This window comes from Talaromyces proteolyticus (genome assembly GCF_021365285.1).
Source record: "Talaromyces proteolyticus strain PMI_201 chromosome Unknown BGW36scaffold_8, whole genome shotgun sequence".
Classification (NCBI taxonomy): domain Eukaryota; kingdom Fungi; phylum Ascomycota; class Eurotiomycetes; order Eurotiales; family Trichocomaceae; genus Talaromyces; species Talaromyces proteolyticus.
Window position 1 is genome coordinate 1928349 of NW_025764284.1, and position 16075 is coordinate 1944423.

The 16075-nt window shown below is 46.0% G+C and overlaps 7 protein-coding genes and 1 non-coding gene across 8 annotated transcripts; 2 read left to right on the top strand and 6 right to left on the bottom strand.

Annotated features, from left to right (window-relative positions):
• Positions 1–80: 80 nt before the first annotated feature.
• Positions 81–2913, bottom strand: BGW36DRAFT_344979 (putative lysosomal alpha-glucosidase; the record flags this gene model as incomplete). The annotated part of the gene is made up of 4 exons (XM_046213183.1): positions 81–1466; positions 1524–2009; positions 2082–2659; positions 2715–2913. 4 exons carry the CDS (start codon positions 2911–2913, stop codon positions 81–83), a joined length of 2649 nt encoding a protein of 882 aa, XP_046070716.1.
• A 2217-nt stretch (positions 2914–5130) lies between these two features.
• BGW36DRAFT_382959 (C-4 methylsterol oxidase) lies at positions 5131–6691 on the bottom strand. The gene has a single exon (XM_046216607.1). It carries the CDS (start codon positions 6569–6571, stop codon positions 5588–5590), a length of 984 nt encoding a protein of 327 aa, XP_046070717.1. The 5' UTR covers positions 6572–6691; the 3' UTR covers positions 5131–5587.
• A 239-nt stretch (positions 6692–6930) lies between these two features.
• Positions 6931–7023, bottom strand: BGW36DRAFT_t46. The gene has a single exon. It is a non-coding gene; the product is annotated as a tRNA-Cys (tRNA).
• Positions 7024–7425: 402 nt separating this feature from the next.
• BGW36DRAFT_382960 (uncharacterized protein) lies at positions 7426–7648 on the bottom strand. The gene has a single exon (XM_046216608.1). It carries the CDS (start codon positions 7615–7617, stop codon positions 7435–7437), a length of 183 nt encoding a protein of 60 aa, XP_046070718.1. The 5' UTR covers positions 7618–7648; the 3' UTR covers positions 7426–7434.
• A 110-nt stretch (positions 7649–7758) lies between these two features.
• BGW36DRAFT_299318 (uncharacterized protein) lies at positions 7759–9011 on the top strand (the record flags this gene model as incomplete). Its single annotated transcript, XM_046211520.1, has 5 exons — positions 7759–7902; positions 7983–8093; positions 8162–8550; positions 8612–8676; positions 8731–9011. 5 exons carry the CDS (start codon positions 7759–7761, stop codon positions 9009–9011), a joined length of 990 nt encoding a protein of 329 aa, XP_046070719.1.
• On the bottom strand, positions 8957–10936 carry BGW36DRAFT_204852 (uncharacterized protein). Its single transcript, XM_046209885.1, has 2 exons — positions 10753–10936; positions 8957–10703 (listed from the first exon to the last, which is right to left on the bottom strand). The coding sequence occupies exons 1-2, from the start codon at positions 10843–10845 to the stop codon at positions 9039–9041; spliced, it is 1758 nt and encodes a 585-aa protein (XP_046070720.1). The 5' UTR covers positions 10846–10936; the 3' UTR covers positions 8957–9038.
• A 144-nt stretch (positions 10937–11080) lies between these two features.
• BGW36DRAFT_382970 (uncharacterized protein) lies at positions 11081–13310 on the top strand. The gene is made up of 2 exons (XM_046216609.1): positions 11081–12157; positions 12211–13310. Exons 1-2 carry the CDS (start codon positions 11133–11135, stop codon positions 13013–13015), a joined length of 1830 nt encoding a protein of 609 aa, XP_046070721.1. The 5' UTR covers positions 11081–11132; the 3' UTR covers positions 13016–13310.
• A 922-nt stretch (positions 13311–14232) lies between these two features.
• Positions 14233–15877, bottom strand: BGW36DRAFT_382972 (uncharacterized protein). The gene has a single exon (XM_046216610.1). The coding sequence runs from the start codon at positions 15377–15379 to the stop codon at positions 14420–14422; it is 960 nt and encodes a 319-aa protein (XP_046070722.1). The 5' UTR covers positions 15380–15877; the 3' UTR covers positions 14233–14419.
• Positions 15878–16075: the final 198 nt, after the last annotated feature.

The following is a 16075-nucleotide window of genomic DNA, read 5'->3' on the forward strand; positions in this document are numbered from 1 at the left end:
GAGTTTGTACTACTACTTATATTGTGAATAATCGCAAATGTAGTATATACAAAAGAAAGGAAAATAGCAACTCTCAGATCCTAAGTATTAACACGAGCTTCCCATCCCTCGTTCAATCCCTTATTCAACTGTGTATAAGGTGAATAGCCGTTACTGCCTTTGATAGAGTTGCCACCCATCACCTTTGCACCAACAAATTGCAGCTCAGTATGGAAGCCGAATGTTCCACTCACTGTCAAATGTCCATTATCATAACTAAATTCAATCTCGCTGTATGAAGACGGATTGACGCTTATACCGTCATCCAAGTACAAGCTTCCAGTCGCCTTTCCATTTGCGTCAGGCGCGATGAGAAGCTCGAAATCGTGGGTGCGTAGCTGTGCAGTGGTATTGGCCTGATTTGCGTCAACTCGAAGAGGCAGAATGGAACCCCCACGAACGTGCACAGGGATGTCAGTGTAAGTGATATTATCAAGGGTGATTTGTGATCCAGTGCCGATGACCTTTTCTCCCGTCCAGAAATCATAAAATGTATCCTGAGGGAGATATAGCGTCACGCTCTGGGAATCTGTCTCTGTGGCTGTAGGTGATGGGCTCTCCTCAGTCACAGGTGAAACGAGAATAGAAGGGCCGTAGAAGAACTGATAGTTGATATTAAGAGTATTCGGGTCATTGGGGTATTGGAAGAAAAGTGGGATAATTGTCGTCGGCGACCCGTCTACAGTTTGCTGGTGGAAAGCCGTGTAGAAATAATCAAGGAGCTGAAACCTTGTCGCAATTGCTTTCCTGGCTGCAATTGTTACTAGTGGCCAGCGATAAAATTCCTGGAAATTTGCAGATATATCGGCATGATTTCGATAGAATGGATACCACGCTCCGAGCATCGCCCATCTGGCGCAGAGAGTTTCAGTAGTATTGTCATTAAATCCACAGACATCAGTGCCAATCATGGGAATTTGAAAAATGGATGCGAATTCCATGTGCTGCACAATCGAGAGTAGATAATGTGCCCATATAGATGCGTTGTCACCAGTCCATTTGCCAGTCTTCGCCCCATCGCCAGCAAAGGAGCTTCGAGTGATAATGAAAGGACGTTCATTTGGGCGACGGTCGAGAAGGCCTTGTCGCGACTGCGCAATCATTTGCGAAGCGTATAGATTGTGTGTGTCGTATAGTACATAATCGCCATATACTCGTAGTTCTGGCCAGGCAGAACCTGCATTCAATGTCCCATCGCCAGTTGAGATGCTATAGGGCGGATTAGCAAAGTTTCGACCTGTGAGTCCTGTCATGTTTCCCGTGTCTTGTTTCACGCCGCGTTTAGACGCTGATTGGGGTTGAAAGTCAGCAGGAAACCCAGGCAATGGATCCCAGCTTGTACGCAAAGCTGGTGGTGGCGGCGGGAGGTTGCCATTAATGGCAGCTTGAATAGGGTTGGCGCATGGATATTGACAAAAGTTGGCTGGCTAAGTATTGTTAACAATGATGTTCCTGTATCAATTTAAGAGAATAGATAGGCGTACTTCGTTCATGTCAATCCACATCCCATCGACCCCAACACCTGATTCATCACTGAAAAACGAGGCGATCTGGCCACTCCAGAAATCTGACGAGCTTGGATGGAAGAAATCCACGTAAGAGATGGGACCAGGCCACATTGTTCCCACAAAGTCGGTTCCATTCGCCCATTTTATGTACAAGTCTTTTTCCTTGCCAGCATCATAAGATGCGCTGTCATTCAGAGATATCGGCGGATCAACCATTATAATGTATTGCTGCTGATGATCATGTAAATAGGTGACAAGTTCTTGCATTTTATGCAACGGAAAGCGCTCAGGGTCAAGTGTCCATGTACGACGCAAGTCCATATAATCAATATCGGTCCACATAGTCTCCAGCGGGATGTTGGCCTGAGAGTAGTTATAGACGACCTCAGCAACCATCATGACATCCTCGTAGCCATACTTGCACTGATGAAAACCATATGTCCAGTAAGACTGTTCTACAGGCTGTTCGATTAGGACTTCATTAGTTCCTCCGCAGCAAGACATGAAATTTTGAAAAATTACGAAAAAACTTACTGTTCCAACCACACCAGCATACTGACGTGCCACATCGGCTGGCTCAGGGCCAGACAGGAAGTAGAAATCAAGCACGCCGCCTATAATATTGTACTCTAGGTACTGTCCTTCTAGCTCGGTTTGGTTGATTTTGATATCCATGCCATTGCTATTAGATAAGAATACGCCATGCGCTTGGCCATCGCGCATTTCGATGTAAATTGGATGGCTACTATACAGGCTTTGATGCTGAGGCAAAAAGGCAGCACCCCTGTTCCATAGTGTGCGTGTGTAGTCGTTCGTTTCTCGCCTAAACGAGTCTGAATCCTCACCCAGTCCATAAATGTTTGGGTTTTGTGGTAGGGAGGTGCGCAAGCGCACGTATTGGCTTTCGAAAACCAGGCCAGTCGCATTGAAAAGGACGTCCTGGTTGGAGCGGCGTTGAACTGCAAATGAAAATGGGTTTGTCGTATACGAGAAGGTCAGATCGGAGGCGCTGGACGAAGAGCCATGCTGACCAGAAGGGGTCTCCAGGACTGAGGCGGGAATTTGGTAGACTTGCTCTTCGGCATCGTAGATTTTGACATGCAGACGAGAATCTGGTCGTTTCAGTATCGAATATTCTTTCCCGCCAGGGATAAGTGACTCCTTTACCTGTCTGATATTCAACCAGTAGCTTAAGATTACTCACATCAGACCCGTATACATTGCACGCATCCCCAGCAAGGGACAAGTCTGCAGTCAATGAAGAACGCGATTGTACAATTTCGCCGACGGTGTACCCAGGGCAGCTATCCACCGAGGCAGCGGATACAGCAACAACAAGACCTAGGAAGAAGTACGTTTGCCGCATTTTGGTGGTACAATCATTTACAAGACCATGTCCAGTCTTTAATTTGCGTAGTAGAAGAGGAATAAATAAACAGGCGAAAGAGAAGTACTATGTATTTTTATTTTTTGTTCAGAAGGAAAAAAGAGAGGGCATGGGGAAACCCCTTGCATATGTAGTGCTTCGGAAGCCTGAACCTATTCTCGAATGTTATCGCAGTTTATTTCACGTAAATGCGCATGCATTGTATTGGTTGCATGCATCGTGGACTTCCGACAGCCGTAACAAGCCATCGATTAGGGTTAAGCTTGTTGATGGATCATGCATGTGCCGAATTGGGAAAACCAACAACATGATTTAACGAAAATGTAACGGCCTACCACATACTACCACTACCTAAGGAATCTCATGACCCACTACTCTGTTTAATAGTTAATACATGACATCGCCTGACCAGCATTCCGGAATGATTTGGTATTGATACCACGGGGAATGGGTCTACTCCCTTGTTGACGGACTCCACCGCATGACGACAGCTAATTTCCAGAACAGACAATCGCTAGATATGAGTGGAAGCGCATATACGTATGGTGTCATATGAGACGAAACGTCCGGACTAAAATCTATGCGAGGAACGAATAGGATGGCTTGTATAGAGTCTGGGTCGAGTAGTCCCCCTGCTCCTTGGAAATTTGACGGGGCTACCCCGGTGATTAGCCAGGCGGGGAGATTTATTTACCGGCCAATGGAATGTATGGAATTGTATTCTCATAATACGATAGGAAAAAAAACCCGTAATTCCCCGTACATCCGGTCAACATGATGTTAGACTGGGTACATGTAGTGAGTGCTGCGATTCTTTGTTAGGATCTGACGCGTTTGGACGATCCGGCTTTGGAGATTTGATTCGAGAATAGCCGATAGGGCATGTGCGCGGGGTTGCTCATATGCCGATCACATGAGGAATTGTAGTTGACTGCTAATATACCGTATACGTAGCCAGCAGCGGGGGAGGGAAAGGGGGTCTTGTGAGAGACTTTTCACCTCTTAAAAGCAGAGGTCACACGCTAAACTTTCCCCGCTGTCGATCAGTTACATCAAGGCTCGACTTTGTCGTCATATGCCCTTTATTTGTGGATTAAAGTGTTTTGTTTCCCATGTGGGGTAGAGATAATAATTCATTTATGGACTTGAAATTCTGGAAAACCCCCGCTGGGTGTGGCTGGTGTTACCTCACTGTTGCCTCTCCAGGCACTCGTGGACAACTTATAGATTAATAAAAGGCAATAAAAGGATTAGCTCCGAACCAGGCAGTGATCAGTCGGCCTATTTAATATTGAAAACTTGCCGGAGCCGATACCATGCCGAGCCAATGGCATAAGTAACGGCACTGAATCAAGACCGGTGCCAATCCGCTGATTGACCGCTAGTTTGGCAGGATGCACCAAACACATCCAAGTTTCATAGCGTTATAGCTTGTCACCGTCCCAACTTTGGGATTGAAACGGTGTAATAACAAGGTTGTATGGAGAACCGGCCAGGTCTGTTCCCTTAGAAGCGGTCCTATTATTCTAAATTCTCCTAATACATCGGTCATGGCAATAGTCGATACGATTATAGTCAGAGCTGGAGATAATTAAGATACTTGATACAGTCGACAATGTAGTGGCAGGTTAAGTTTAGGCAGATATAAAGGTTGCTGATCCTTTGCATGTTGTGCTATCACCCTCTCGTCAACTTATAGAAGTACGGCCGTGATTGAAGGTTTAGCATCGATTTTCAATGATGCGATGACAGTATAAATGTTGATTTGTGAGGTTGTACAACATCGCACTGATGGTCATCCACGCACCAAATTCGTCAACTTCAGTCGCATCAGTCGATACTGTGGTGTGCGCTGAGGTCAAACCCATAGAAAGAAAGACGTCAATTATGAGCTGTGATTCAATAGTACCCACATTTCAACAAAGAAAATGGAGCGACTCAATAAGAAACCGTCAGCATAATATGGTCAATCTGTTGACTAGTTCAAAGACGAATAGCTGGTCAATGCAGAGTGATCTGAAACGTATTGGCACGAGTCTTCGCCGTACGATGGACTAGGTAGATGTGTTAAAGCTTATTAGTCGGTCAGCCTGTTTCAGAGCACGACTGACAGTAGAGTTAGGAATCGTAGGCTGTGGGCAGAATCTGTATTTACAAAGGGAATTCAAGTTATAATATTAAATTGAAATAACAATAGTCTTATAATGGCCATGGTTATGTCAAGGGATACTACAAAAAGAGCAATCAGTCAAGTTTCCAATATTCCTTTCTCCATGTAATATGTAACACTTGTAATCCTATGTTGGAATCATCCAAAGTTATGGTTGATAAGCTCGAAATTAAATTGATTGGCAATACTATTTTCAAAGGCTGAGGGCGTGAGTTTTGGACATTAGTTGATATCTTTGAAGCAACGTGGAATGTCAACTGGCGAGAGACTGGCGTAGGTCTTATATGGATTAGCGTCAATTGATGCCTGCATTCCATAAGAACCCATCAATTGATATATCTGAAGTTTTATATAGTGCGCACTACGAGAACCCTGGCATAAAGAGTTGCGGTCTTGAGATTACTGGTAAATCCAATGCTGAGAGTGCACACATGTAGAAGCCATGCAGCTGGCCAACGCTGTTAATTGACTGGGCACTAGTCGTCAGTTGATATTATCCCGAGCAAGTTTTTCCAAGATAAGCATTCGGGCTTTTTCTTCATCTCCGCCAACCCGCACTTTTGCCTCTTCGATTGCCTTGGTAAACTTGTGATTCGTTTGGTGAAATCTGTCCAATAAGCCAGTAGGGCCAAAGTTTTCGTCAAAGGCAAAATGATGGAAATCATGCTGTAGATTTGATGGCAGCCAGGGAATATTATATCCCGAATGGGTGCAAATCGTCGAGAACTCAAGCAACAAAAAGGTAAAAACTGCTTGCGACCAGTGATGCCGAACGAGCATGGTACCCAGGGCGTTGGGTAAGAGATTGGAAAAGATGTGCTCGGTCATGGTACAGTAGGTTGAAGCGACTCCGACAGGGGCGGTGAACTCGTGGTGCTGTTTGTGGAATTTTGGGTAGAGAGATTTGGAGTGAAAGGCTCGGTGGATGTAGTAAAAGCCAACTTCAGTACAGAGAATGTCGAACAATACGACCACAACAGTCTCCGGGGCAGATGGCAGAGCCGACGGGTGGACTGGCTTGAGCGGACCGGTCATTGTTGATAGAAAAACCAAAGGGAGAGCCACGAGGATTTGGTTTCGCAGGGAGATGACCGCAATCCGTATGTAGGACCGTCCATCGACGCGGACAAAGGGCTGAGTTTTGTATTTGAACAACCAGTGGGGCCAGCCAGTCAAGTCTGGGATGGCAAAGACAGCAGCCCATGCCCAGAAGAAGACCGAAGTCACGATAAAGGTACCCCAGATGTTGACATTGTAGGCGCCGTACTTTTGGTCGATGGTGCTATAGAATTTGCGGCCACTGGCCGACTCGTTGAACGCTACAAAGCCGGCGATGAGGATAGCATGGGTAGAGAGAGAGCGCAATTTCGTGTTCGCCGTGGAGGCCGTTGAGAATGCCCAGCGCTTGCTCTGGGGGATTGGCTGGCCAGCCAGGTCCGTGGGAACTGGCTTCCTGGAAGGCTGCATCTTCTATGTTGCGGGTGCCGTATGATAGATGTGGATAGCAGATTATATATATATATATATATAGCATATACGTCAATTGATATACCAGTTGACGTTTAGCACGGTCCCACTAGAACTAAGACATCAATGATATATGCAATAATCGATAAGCTCGGCAATACATTGGGGCTTCACGTGGCGTGACAGCCTCGGCTTTGCTAAGCTCGGATGCCAGTTGGCAACATGGTATCGTCGAATTCAGTTGATGTAACCAATTCCATAATTCAAAAAAAAAACCCCTCCCCTGTCCCAGTTTGGGCCGGACGTGTGCTCCAATTCTCTTCTAGTTTGGTGTTTTTTGTTGGTTGAACAAAAAAATCAGCTGCCTGCCGGACTCGAACCGGCGATCTACCGGAAGCGAATAAATATTCATGTACTGCAGCCGGTTACCCTAGCCACTAGATCAAGGCAGCTGTTGGCAAAGAGGCAAGTTTACTATTGATATCACTCTCTTTCTGATATTCAAAAAATTGAATAATGGATGCCGATGTTTGATGGTTTTCCCGAGTAAATTCTTAAGCTTTTAATTAGGAATAACACCAAGTACTATTCAATTATGCGTTTTTAATCAAAAGATCGAAATATATAAAAATTATGAGGTATTTGCAAGTATAATTTATATTTTGATATCTAAAGGAAAATCATAGTCCATGAAGTTAAACGGGCCTTCTTTTCCTAACCGGTTCGACCTTGGCTCAGGTCCTTATTTCTTCGTTCCCGCCACACTACAGCCCATAGCGCCGTAGTTTATACCCCATAGTGCAGTGTCTATAGTTTATAGAGTCGTCGATAGTGCGATGTCTGAGGGATCGCCTGCAAAATCTTTACGTAATAATATTAAATGCCTTGGAACCACTGCGGCGAAAAAGGCGAATCGCAGCCAACCAGACGGCGCAGAGCACGATCAGGAGAGACGCATCCGGATTCTGGAATCGCCATTGACCGATGCGCAGGGCAGCTTCCCCACAGTCTGTCTGCTTGACCCTTAAATTTCTTCGCCGCGACATGGGTTGGGATTAATATAAGACCTATATATTATTATTATTATGGCCTGCGCAAGTCGGATCTCGGTGCTGGCTAGCCTTGCATTCGCGAACTGTTGGCTACGGTAACATCGATCGATCGATCGGTAGCAGATGTAGACAGACATGGCGACCGGCAGCCAGGCGATTATCATCGTCACCGCCGTCTTCCTGGCCCTCTCCCTTGTCACTGTGTCTTTGCGGTGCTTTGTACGCCTGCGCGTGGTGAAGTCGTTTGGCCGCGATGATGCTCTGATGGTGGCGGCGGCGGTAAGTTGTCGATCGTCGGCAGTGAGGTCTTTTGCCTCCTCAGAATAATATTGCTGACCGCTGTCGTATACCAATTGCAGATTTCCAACATCGCATGCGCAGCGTTTGGAATTTTCGGCGCTGTGCACGGCATGGGAAAGTCTTCCGGATATCTTCTTCTGCACCCAGACGATGTGCGATTGGGGCTGCTGGTAAGTCTTGGAGTTCAATATTGAATGATGGCGATTGATGCTCATGTTCGGCGTTAACTGTGCACCAGGGCTGGTGGCTCGGCCAATGTTTCTACATCATAACCTGCACCCTGGCCCGCATGTCCATCGCCATCACTCTCCTCCGTATCGCTGTCGAGCCTATCCACCAGCGCATTCTCTACTCTGTCATCATGCTCTCGACCATCGTCGGCATCGTCTTCTTTTTCTTCACCATTTTCCAATGCAGCCCTGTTCATTACTACTGGGACCGGACGACAATGCTGAACGGCCATTGTCTCAATATAAACGCACTGCTTGGCATTGTTTATATGTATAGCGGCGTGGCTGCCGTGTGCGATTTCACCATGGGGATTTTGCCGGGATTCATGATAAGGAAGTTGCAGATGAACAGGCGGACCAAAATCGCAGTCTCCGGAATCCTGGGCATTGCTTGTGTGTATGTTCAGGCCCCTCTTACTGCTTACTCGCACTTTATGGCTCGTTCTAACAATATCTAGTGCAAGCACCGCTGTAATTGTTCGCATCCCCTTTTTACATGACGCAAATAGCCCAAATTTTCTTTGTTCGTACATCCATTCTCTCCTCTTCAGCTCCGCACATCTTCTAACATGGTCAGATACAACAACTGATATATCGATCTGGTCCAATATTGAGGCTAGCCTGGGCATTACCGCTGGCAGCCTCGCCGTTACGCGACCGTTCTTTCGCATTTTCGCCTCGCATGCGGGTTCATCACAAACCAACGAAGACTCGTATATCATGCTGAGTGGTAACAGACCTAACGTTGTGCTAGGAAGGTATAACACTCCCCTACAGCATCCCCCGAGTAGTCGATCGGAGGGGAGTCTTTGCGGAGACTGTCAAAAGTCAATTGAAACGAGAAGAAGTTATGATTAATCAGTGCCATAAATAATGAGCAAAACTTTATGCTATCTGATACTCAAGAAGATCTTGAATTAATTCCTCAAATGGTTCTTCTTTCGCCTGTTTTTTCTTTCTACCAAAGATAAGGCCCCTTGTAACACTCCCATGTTGATCGAATTCCGTAACGTCTGCTGGGAAATTAACGCCCGTCCGACCTTCTATTAGTTCGCCCACAGCAACAATCGAATTTTCTGCCTGTGTTTCAAATCGGCTCGCGATCGGCTTTGCACTTGGCCATTTCCCCGATATCATGTGCAGGCTGTGGGAGATACTTTGCAGACCAGTCCATAAATTCCCGATTTGGATGTCTTTTATTCCATCCGATACACCATCCTTATTCCTAGATTGTAAGATTCTCGAAAAGGAGTAAATCAGCGCAATACCAGTCATATAGGCCCACTCTGTCGCTGTTGCAACATCCACTGTCTCGTCATTTGTCTTCTGAAACGTCGCGTAGTGGAGCGAGGAACGCCAAAGGCAGAGACTATCATTAAATGATCGCTCTTTTAATCCTTTGCATGGGCGATATAGGAGGATCAATGCGCGATGGTACTCGAGAGTGAGAGATAGACTTTCATTATATGATATTAAAGGGGCATTATTTCGACTCCATGCTTCAAGGTCTGTAACGAACCGGGGGACTACATCCTCCGACGTTTGTGTCTTTGTATACAACTCATCGAAAATTGCAGACTGCAGTTGCATGATGTGGCATTTTTGAGCATAATAAAGCAATTCTGAATCGTAATCCGGATAGTCCACTTCGACCATATGTGGTAATCTATATGGCTCTGACCGTGCGATGCAAAAGGACCGATCATAGTAATAGATCGCCCAAAATAAACTCTGCCGAATCTGCGATTGTTCAACGCTTAGGTTGGAGTCCTGATGCATTGTAAGATCAATGCACATGCGCACACCAGCACCGATGAGACATTGGACATCCAGGTCTGATGGGTTCAGCATTGCATATTGTATTAAGAATAATACTTTCTGCAGCGCACTTTGTGTTGTATCTCTTCGCTTATATGCGAGAAGGAAACGACAAGCAGCCTGTCGGAAGAAAGCTGTAGCTGTGGTGGATATTATCGAATGGCCTTTGCGCGACAGAAAAGAGGTGGCTATTGCCATAGCAATAAAAACATTAAACCAAGGTCCATAAAGCGCATGATTGGCATTGGTCATATCAAATTCTGCCGCATATACCAAGTCAAACTGACTCCAAAGGGTACGTGCAGAAATGAAAGGAATCGTTGACGCGTGGATGTGATCTAAGTAGCACTGGATTAATTTCGCACCGATATGCTTATCCGGAAGACTGGGCTTTGGCAATTCCTCTACTGCTCCTGCAGCAGGCTGAAGTGTGCCGGTAATATCAGCAGAGCAAAGGACAATCCCGGGTAGCTGCATGAGAGGTGCAGGCGATTCCCACGTCAACACATCCACAGCGCTGAGTTCGTCTATCAACTCATCATGGGCCGTATCTTCTTGCTCTTTCTCTAGCAAGTCCCCGTTTTGGGCTTCTTCAAGCGACCGAATCCTCTGCTCTAGATACTTAACATAATCACAATTCTGCAGGAGACCCTGATGCGGGGATCTGAAGGAGCATGTGTTTGCTCTGTCATGCTTGATACACGACGAACAAGAAGGCCTCTGTCTGTCACACTACACCTTGCTTAACCATGTGCCACATGGCGAATAGGGTCAGCTGTACCTTGATTTTTCGCGTCTTGCAAAATGAGCATGCAAGTTGGTAGTGCTTTACACGGATGGGTGCGATTTCAATTGGCCATATGCTGCTTGCCATTGCATGCAGTTCCGATCAGCATTTCGCATGGCAACAGGCCGGCGTTTTTGATGGTGGACAATAGCGAGTAATATAACTGTGTAGTAATATAACTGTCTACGGAAGAGGAACAGAGAAGGAGAGAAGAAGAGGAGGAGAGGAGATGGTGGGCCGGCACTGCCTGAACTGGGCTAGCCCGCCCGCCTATACTCCGGACCTTTTTTATTCAGATATCAATTGATCAATTGATTTCACTGTTGGGTTTTCCCCTTCATCACTCGGCTGAATTTTGAGCGATACGCCATGTAATGTCTGCTGCTAGGGTATACGAGATTCCTGTGTGCACGCGATGTCACAGCAAGAAAATCCGGTGCGACCCTGGCCGTCCACGCTGCAGCCCCTGCGCACGAGCCGGAACAGCGTGCGAATATGTCCTGTCTCCTGGCTCTTCTGTTTGCTCTTCGCGTGAACACATCTGTGATTTAGAGAGTCGATTGCATATGCTCGAAATTGATCTCGCGCTGTCACAGCTGGCCCAGAAACATGCGCCTTCAGCGAGCAGCGGAAGCACCTTGAAGCTAACCACCGTGGTAAAGCTAATTAGAAACTACTTTTGCTATTCGCAGTTTCCATACCCAATCCTCATCGAAGATGAGTTTATCAAACAGGTTGACCAAATCCGTTCAAACCATGGCGATCTATATGCCAACGCGGATACCATCCCCGACAAGGTCTTTTTCATGATAAACATGGCTATGTCGATCTCATTATTATCGTTGATTGGCCGTACGCCCAGAGCAGACTCACTGGCAGAATATGCATATACTAGAGCGATGAATCGGCTTGGTCGGATACTTGTGGCCCCAAAAGATGATGAGACGGTGCAGTGCGTGCTGTTGCTGGTCCTGTATTCGATGCGACATGACACTGACCTTGTATCTCCGGGGTGCATGTCAGAAATGGCCATACAGATATGCTTGAACCTGGGATTTCATAGCGAGGGCCACTCTTCGGAAAGTCGAAGGTGGCTTTATTTAACCGCCTGGTCCATGGATCAATGCTTCAAAGCAGTCTCAGTTAATCCCGATAATCAAGTATATGCTCAGTTTCATGCGGACGGGCATTATGGGCGAAAATTAATGCATTATATCCAGCTGCAGAAAATTATCCAGAAAATACGTTCGGAATTATACATATCTGGCATCTTTCAAAGAGAAATCAAAGACAGTCATAAAGACCCAACCCAGTTTATTGTCAATACAACTCAGCAGCTGGAAGAATGGAAACTGCAGACTCAACACCTGGATGCTATGGAACCATACACAGCTAGTTGGTACCTTTCACCCAACCGTTCGTTTTTGCCTCGAAGAAATAATGTAATTCTAGGTGGCATCTATGGTACCTGACCGCGGAACTACATCTGAGTCGCCCATTTTTGAAACATCCTACCCGCGACCTAATCCAATTACAACGATGCTACTCAGTATCCACTGCAATAATCGACATTTCCTTCACACAAATATATATTCGATCCCACTTCCTAGCCACATACTCGTGGAACGATGCCCACAACATCATCCTAGCCGGGGCCACTCTTCTATACATCGTGTACATCTCCAAAGAAATGCTGGAGAAAGATATGCCATTTATCAGGAGACGCATCACACAATGGAACGCGGTTGTTAAGAGAATTTTCGAGCACTGGCCGAGAGTAGCCAGAGCACAGATGTTGCTACAATGCTTGGCAACGCACACCCTACAGAGATTCCTTCCACGTGGGACAGGCGCCCTGTTGGAAGAGGAGAGACAGAGGCCTTCTAAAAGGTCTAGAATGATGTCCAGCTCACAGCTAGACTGCCAGAGATCTGTCTCGGCTTCTCCAGAAGAGGAAAGGTCTAGCGATTTACCTATCCCTGTTGCCAAAGTGCGATCTATTATTTCACAAGACAAGTTGAATACCCAGAATACGGCCAGTAGTGGATTTGCCAATGAGGAAGAAGTCCTACTTCCTTCACAAAGCTTTATATCCGAGAATACTTTATGGATTCTTTCCATCATTTTAGGGATAAACTCATCCGAAAACTTATACGAAGGCTATATGGCGCAATCATCTGATGGGACAGATGATTATCATATTTTAATGAGGCTCTTAGATGAGCTGCATCTAAGGATGAATTTGGTTTTATGGTGAATTATTATTTATCTAAGCAGTGCTCTGATTTTGGAAACTTTGCGAGAATAGTTTCCTATAAGATACAGCCCATTGTGTTGACACAGTAGGATTCAATGTAGCATGATATTGCAAACTGATATCGTAGCTGTTATAAACCCTTTTTTTCCCAGTCAATTTTGATCACCCACATGTATCTGGTATACCCCAGCAAACAGTCTGTTCATGAGTTGACACTAATTGGTATTGATCAATTGACTGTGTACTTAATTCCTTCTGGTAGTTGATTCAACCACTCCAGATTCTTTAATAGAAATCATTGTCGAACGGCCCCTTTATTTCATGCTGGTTTAGAGTCCTTCGAGATCCTATATCCTCATTCTGTGGCCCCGTCTGACGCTTCATAATCAACTGACAATGCCCCCATTTTGAATCTCGTATTTTCTGACTTTTTCTGGAAACTTGTGTTTCAGATGCCAATACATGGGCGACGTTAGATTGTTATAAACATCCATCGTTACTCCATTTCTATCGATGTTAGCGATCAGCTCCGACGTAGATTCATTGATGCGGCCTGGCTCAGTTTCGAAAGCCCTGATAAGCCCTGGCGAATAAGGGTGTAGGTAATGATAGGCACGATGCTCAAGGCTCCAATAGAGATTATAGGAAATACGGTTGGAAAGGATGTCATTAAGCAGTTTGCGACTTATATTGATAATCACTGGCTTATCCGTGTCATCCATTGCGTGGATGCCCTTCTATGAGGAATAATAATGTATCTAGATATCACTGGAATATCAGAGGGGGTTGATGGAGCTGTGCACGCAAATATTTCCTAGTGTTTGCTGTCAATGCCGTATACAAAATTTCCAACAAACGAAAGAGTAGATTCCGTTCTGAGTTTGTCACAATTGTTTGCTTCGTGACCGCCTTCTAGATGTACATATCGCTCATTAACCCTAAGAGCAAACAAACAAAAAATAGTATTGATGGGTAAGAGTGGGGGGGCCAATACCTACTCCATATCTATTGACATTTTTGTTTCGATATGTTGCGACAGCTTCATAATAGGATGCGCAGTTAGCATGCACATCAATTGTCAGCCAATTGGATTATTTATGCAGAATATCTACAGTACATATGTATTCGCTGGCCCCCTTTCTAGATCCTATCTTATACGCTCGTTCGTAGTCTGTATGTTACTGTGGACTCTAATTTAGTCACGATATAGCCTTGAACATAACATAAAACTATTAGATTTTGAATGCCGTTAATCCGAGCAATTAGCTCCAAGTCTAAAAGCAAGGCAATATTCAACAAATGATGATGTACAAAGACAAATTATTCTAATTCAAATCATTCTAATGCCCTTTCTATAAAAACGCCGTCGATGCAAGCCGATGGAAAAAAGTATCGACGAAGATATCAAGCCAATGAGCTTCCACTAGTCTTGTTACGGATCTCTTTTTCCAGTGACAGATCTGCTGCACCAGTCTCCTCACTTAGCAAATAAGTTCCCTCACTCCCATTGGGCACCCAGAACCTCTTATCAATCCTGACAAGCACAAACATGTAGACGACGATAATCTCGATGGTGAAATTGAAGACGTAAAAGCATGCCTTGTTTTGCACGGTATATGGGTTCGAGGCTAGTCGCGATGGCAAGAAGTTGACTCCATCCCTGAATGAAGCTCCTAGGCATAAGAGCAAGGATGTAACAAGAACAATCAGCAGTTTGGACGTCCAGGACCCGGCAGTACCAAACTTTTCCACAGGTATCGACGGGTGTCTCGGTACAAGAAGAATCAACAGAATGATCGGAAGCGGAAGGAAAGAGAAGAAGGCCATATATGTGCCTCCAACCAGGAGAACATCCCTACACTGTTGCAGTTTGTGCATGTCCAGTGTGTAGTGGATGTAGATGGTAGCCGTGATGACCATGACCAAAACGCCGACAATCAGCGCGTAAAGAACTAAAAAGATCTTCCTAACAACATAATTCCATCCAATTGACGGATGCGCGGCTCGCAAACAGCGTTGGGCGAAGAGCAGATTGATAATAAATAGAATCAGTACACCAGCAGCCACGAATATACCCGAAGCAATTCCCAATTGCACATTGTCCAGATTGTATGCCCACGAGATGCGGAGAGCGCAGGCGAGAGTACGGGCAACGCAGAAGCCGAAGGTCATTGCGCTGGGGATGAATTTGTGGTTTCGGCGCCTGTTCACTTGAAAAATAGTCATGTGAGAGACGGCGCCGCAAACGAAGAGAACCAAGAAGACACAACAAATGGGGACGTCGACATTGGTAGATGGTTCGCCGCCGAGCTGGGCTGTGGTGAAGGGATATGGTGGGCCGTTCTTCGTTATCGAGGGGTCCATTGTGTTGGGCTTGTCCGTTTGGATACGGCGACCGCAAGATGGAAAACGCTGTTTGTGGCGATGTCGAGGATCAACACTGCATCATGTTGTGAACACTGGGGCATTAGGCTCTAATAAATAGCCGAGCCAGCTGCATGAGGCTTGAGCTAGCTAGGGACGTGACCTCAAGATTGACGATAGACCATCGGCCTGCTAGTTGACACCAGCCCCATCGACACGGCCAAGACACGGCAAAGACGCCCAAAGAACATCCATTCGCTTCATACGTCAGCGAATGCCTCAAGCGAAGGCACGGTTTAGAAGACGATGTAATCAGGTCCTGGTCCAATCAGGAGGGTGCAGATCTGGCGTCAAGGGCTATTTCGAGGGCAGATTCCCGCACAGACAGCCGTGGGTGCCGACATCCTGCCATACTCGCGAATAGAAAAAGGCGAAGTTAGTGACGTTAGCCCCTTTCGCCGAGTTCGAGGTCGAGCGTGTAACTAATTAATCGCTAACTAGGAGAGAGGGTGCAGGATGGAAGATCAGTTATAATAATCCGGCCCAAGTAATCGCCGCGAGCCGGTCGGCAAATCGGCCGCCGACCGCCCCGACGTGACCGGTCTGGGCTCATGCGGACCCACGTGATTTGCATCGGACCTGAGGGCAATAATGATGATAAAGATCTTCCTTCCTCCACCTTTCTGCAAGACTACT

Bases quoted from the DNA above. Each gene is read 5' to 3' on its own strand.
- BGW36DRAFT_382972 (XM_046216610.1), bottom strand. From the start codon at position 15,379: ATGGACCCCTCGATAACGAAGAACGGCCCACCATATCCCTTCACCACA.
- BGW36DRAFT_382959 (XM_046216607.1), bottom strand. From the start codon at position 6,571: ATGCAGCCTTCCAGGAAGCCAGTTCCCACGGACCTGGCTGGCCAGCCA.
- BGW36DRAFT_382960 (XM_046216608.1), bottom strand. From the start codon at position 7,617: ATGTCGCGGCGAAGAAATTTAAGGGTCAAGCAGACAGACTGTGGGGAA.
- BGW36DRAFT_204852 (XM_046209885.1), bottom strand. From the start codon at position 10,845: ATGGCAAGCAGCATATGGCCAATTGAAATCGCACCCATCCGTGTAAAG. The intron at 10,704-10,752 runs GTACAGCTGACC...AGCAAGGTGTAG, and splicing joins GCAAGACGCGAAAAATCAAG to TGTGACAGACAGAGGCCTTC.
- BGW36DRAFT_382970 (XM_046216609.1), top strand. From the start codon at position 11,133: ATGTCTGCTGCTAGGGTATACGAGATTCCTGTGTGCACGCGATGTCAC. The intron at 12,158-12,210 runs GTACCTTTCACC...ATGTAATTCTAG, and splicing joins GAACCATACACAGCTAGTTG to GTGGCATCTATGGTACCTGA.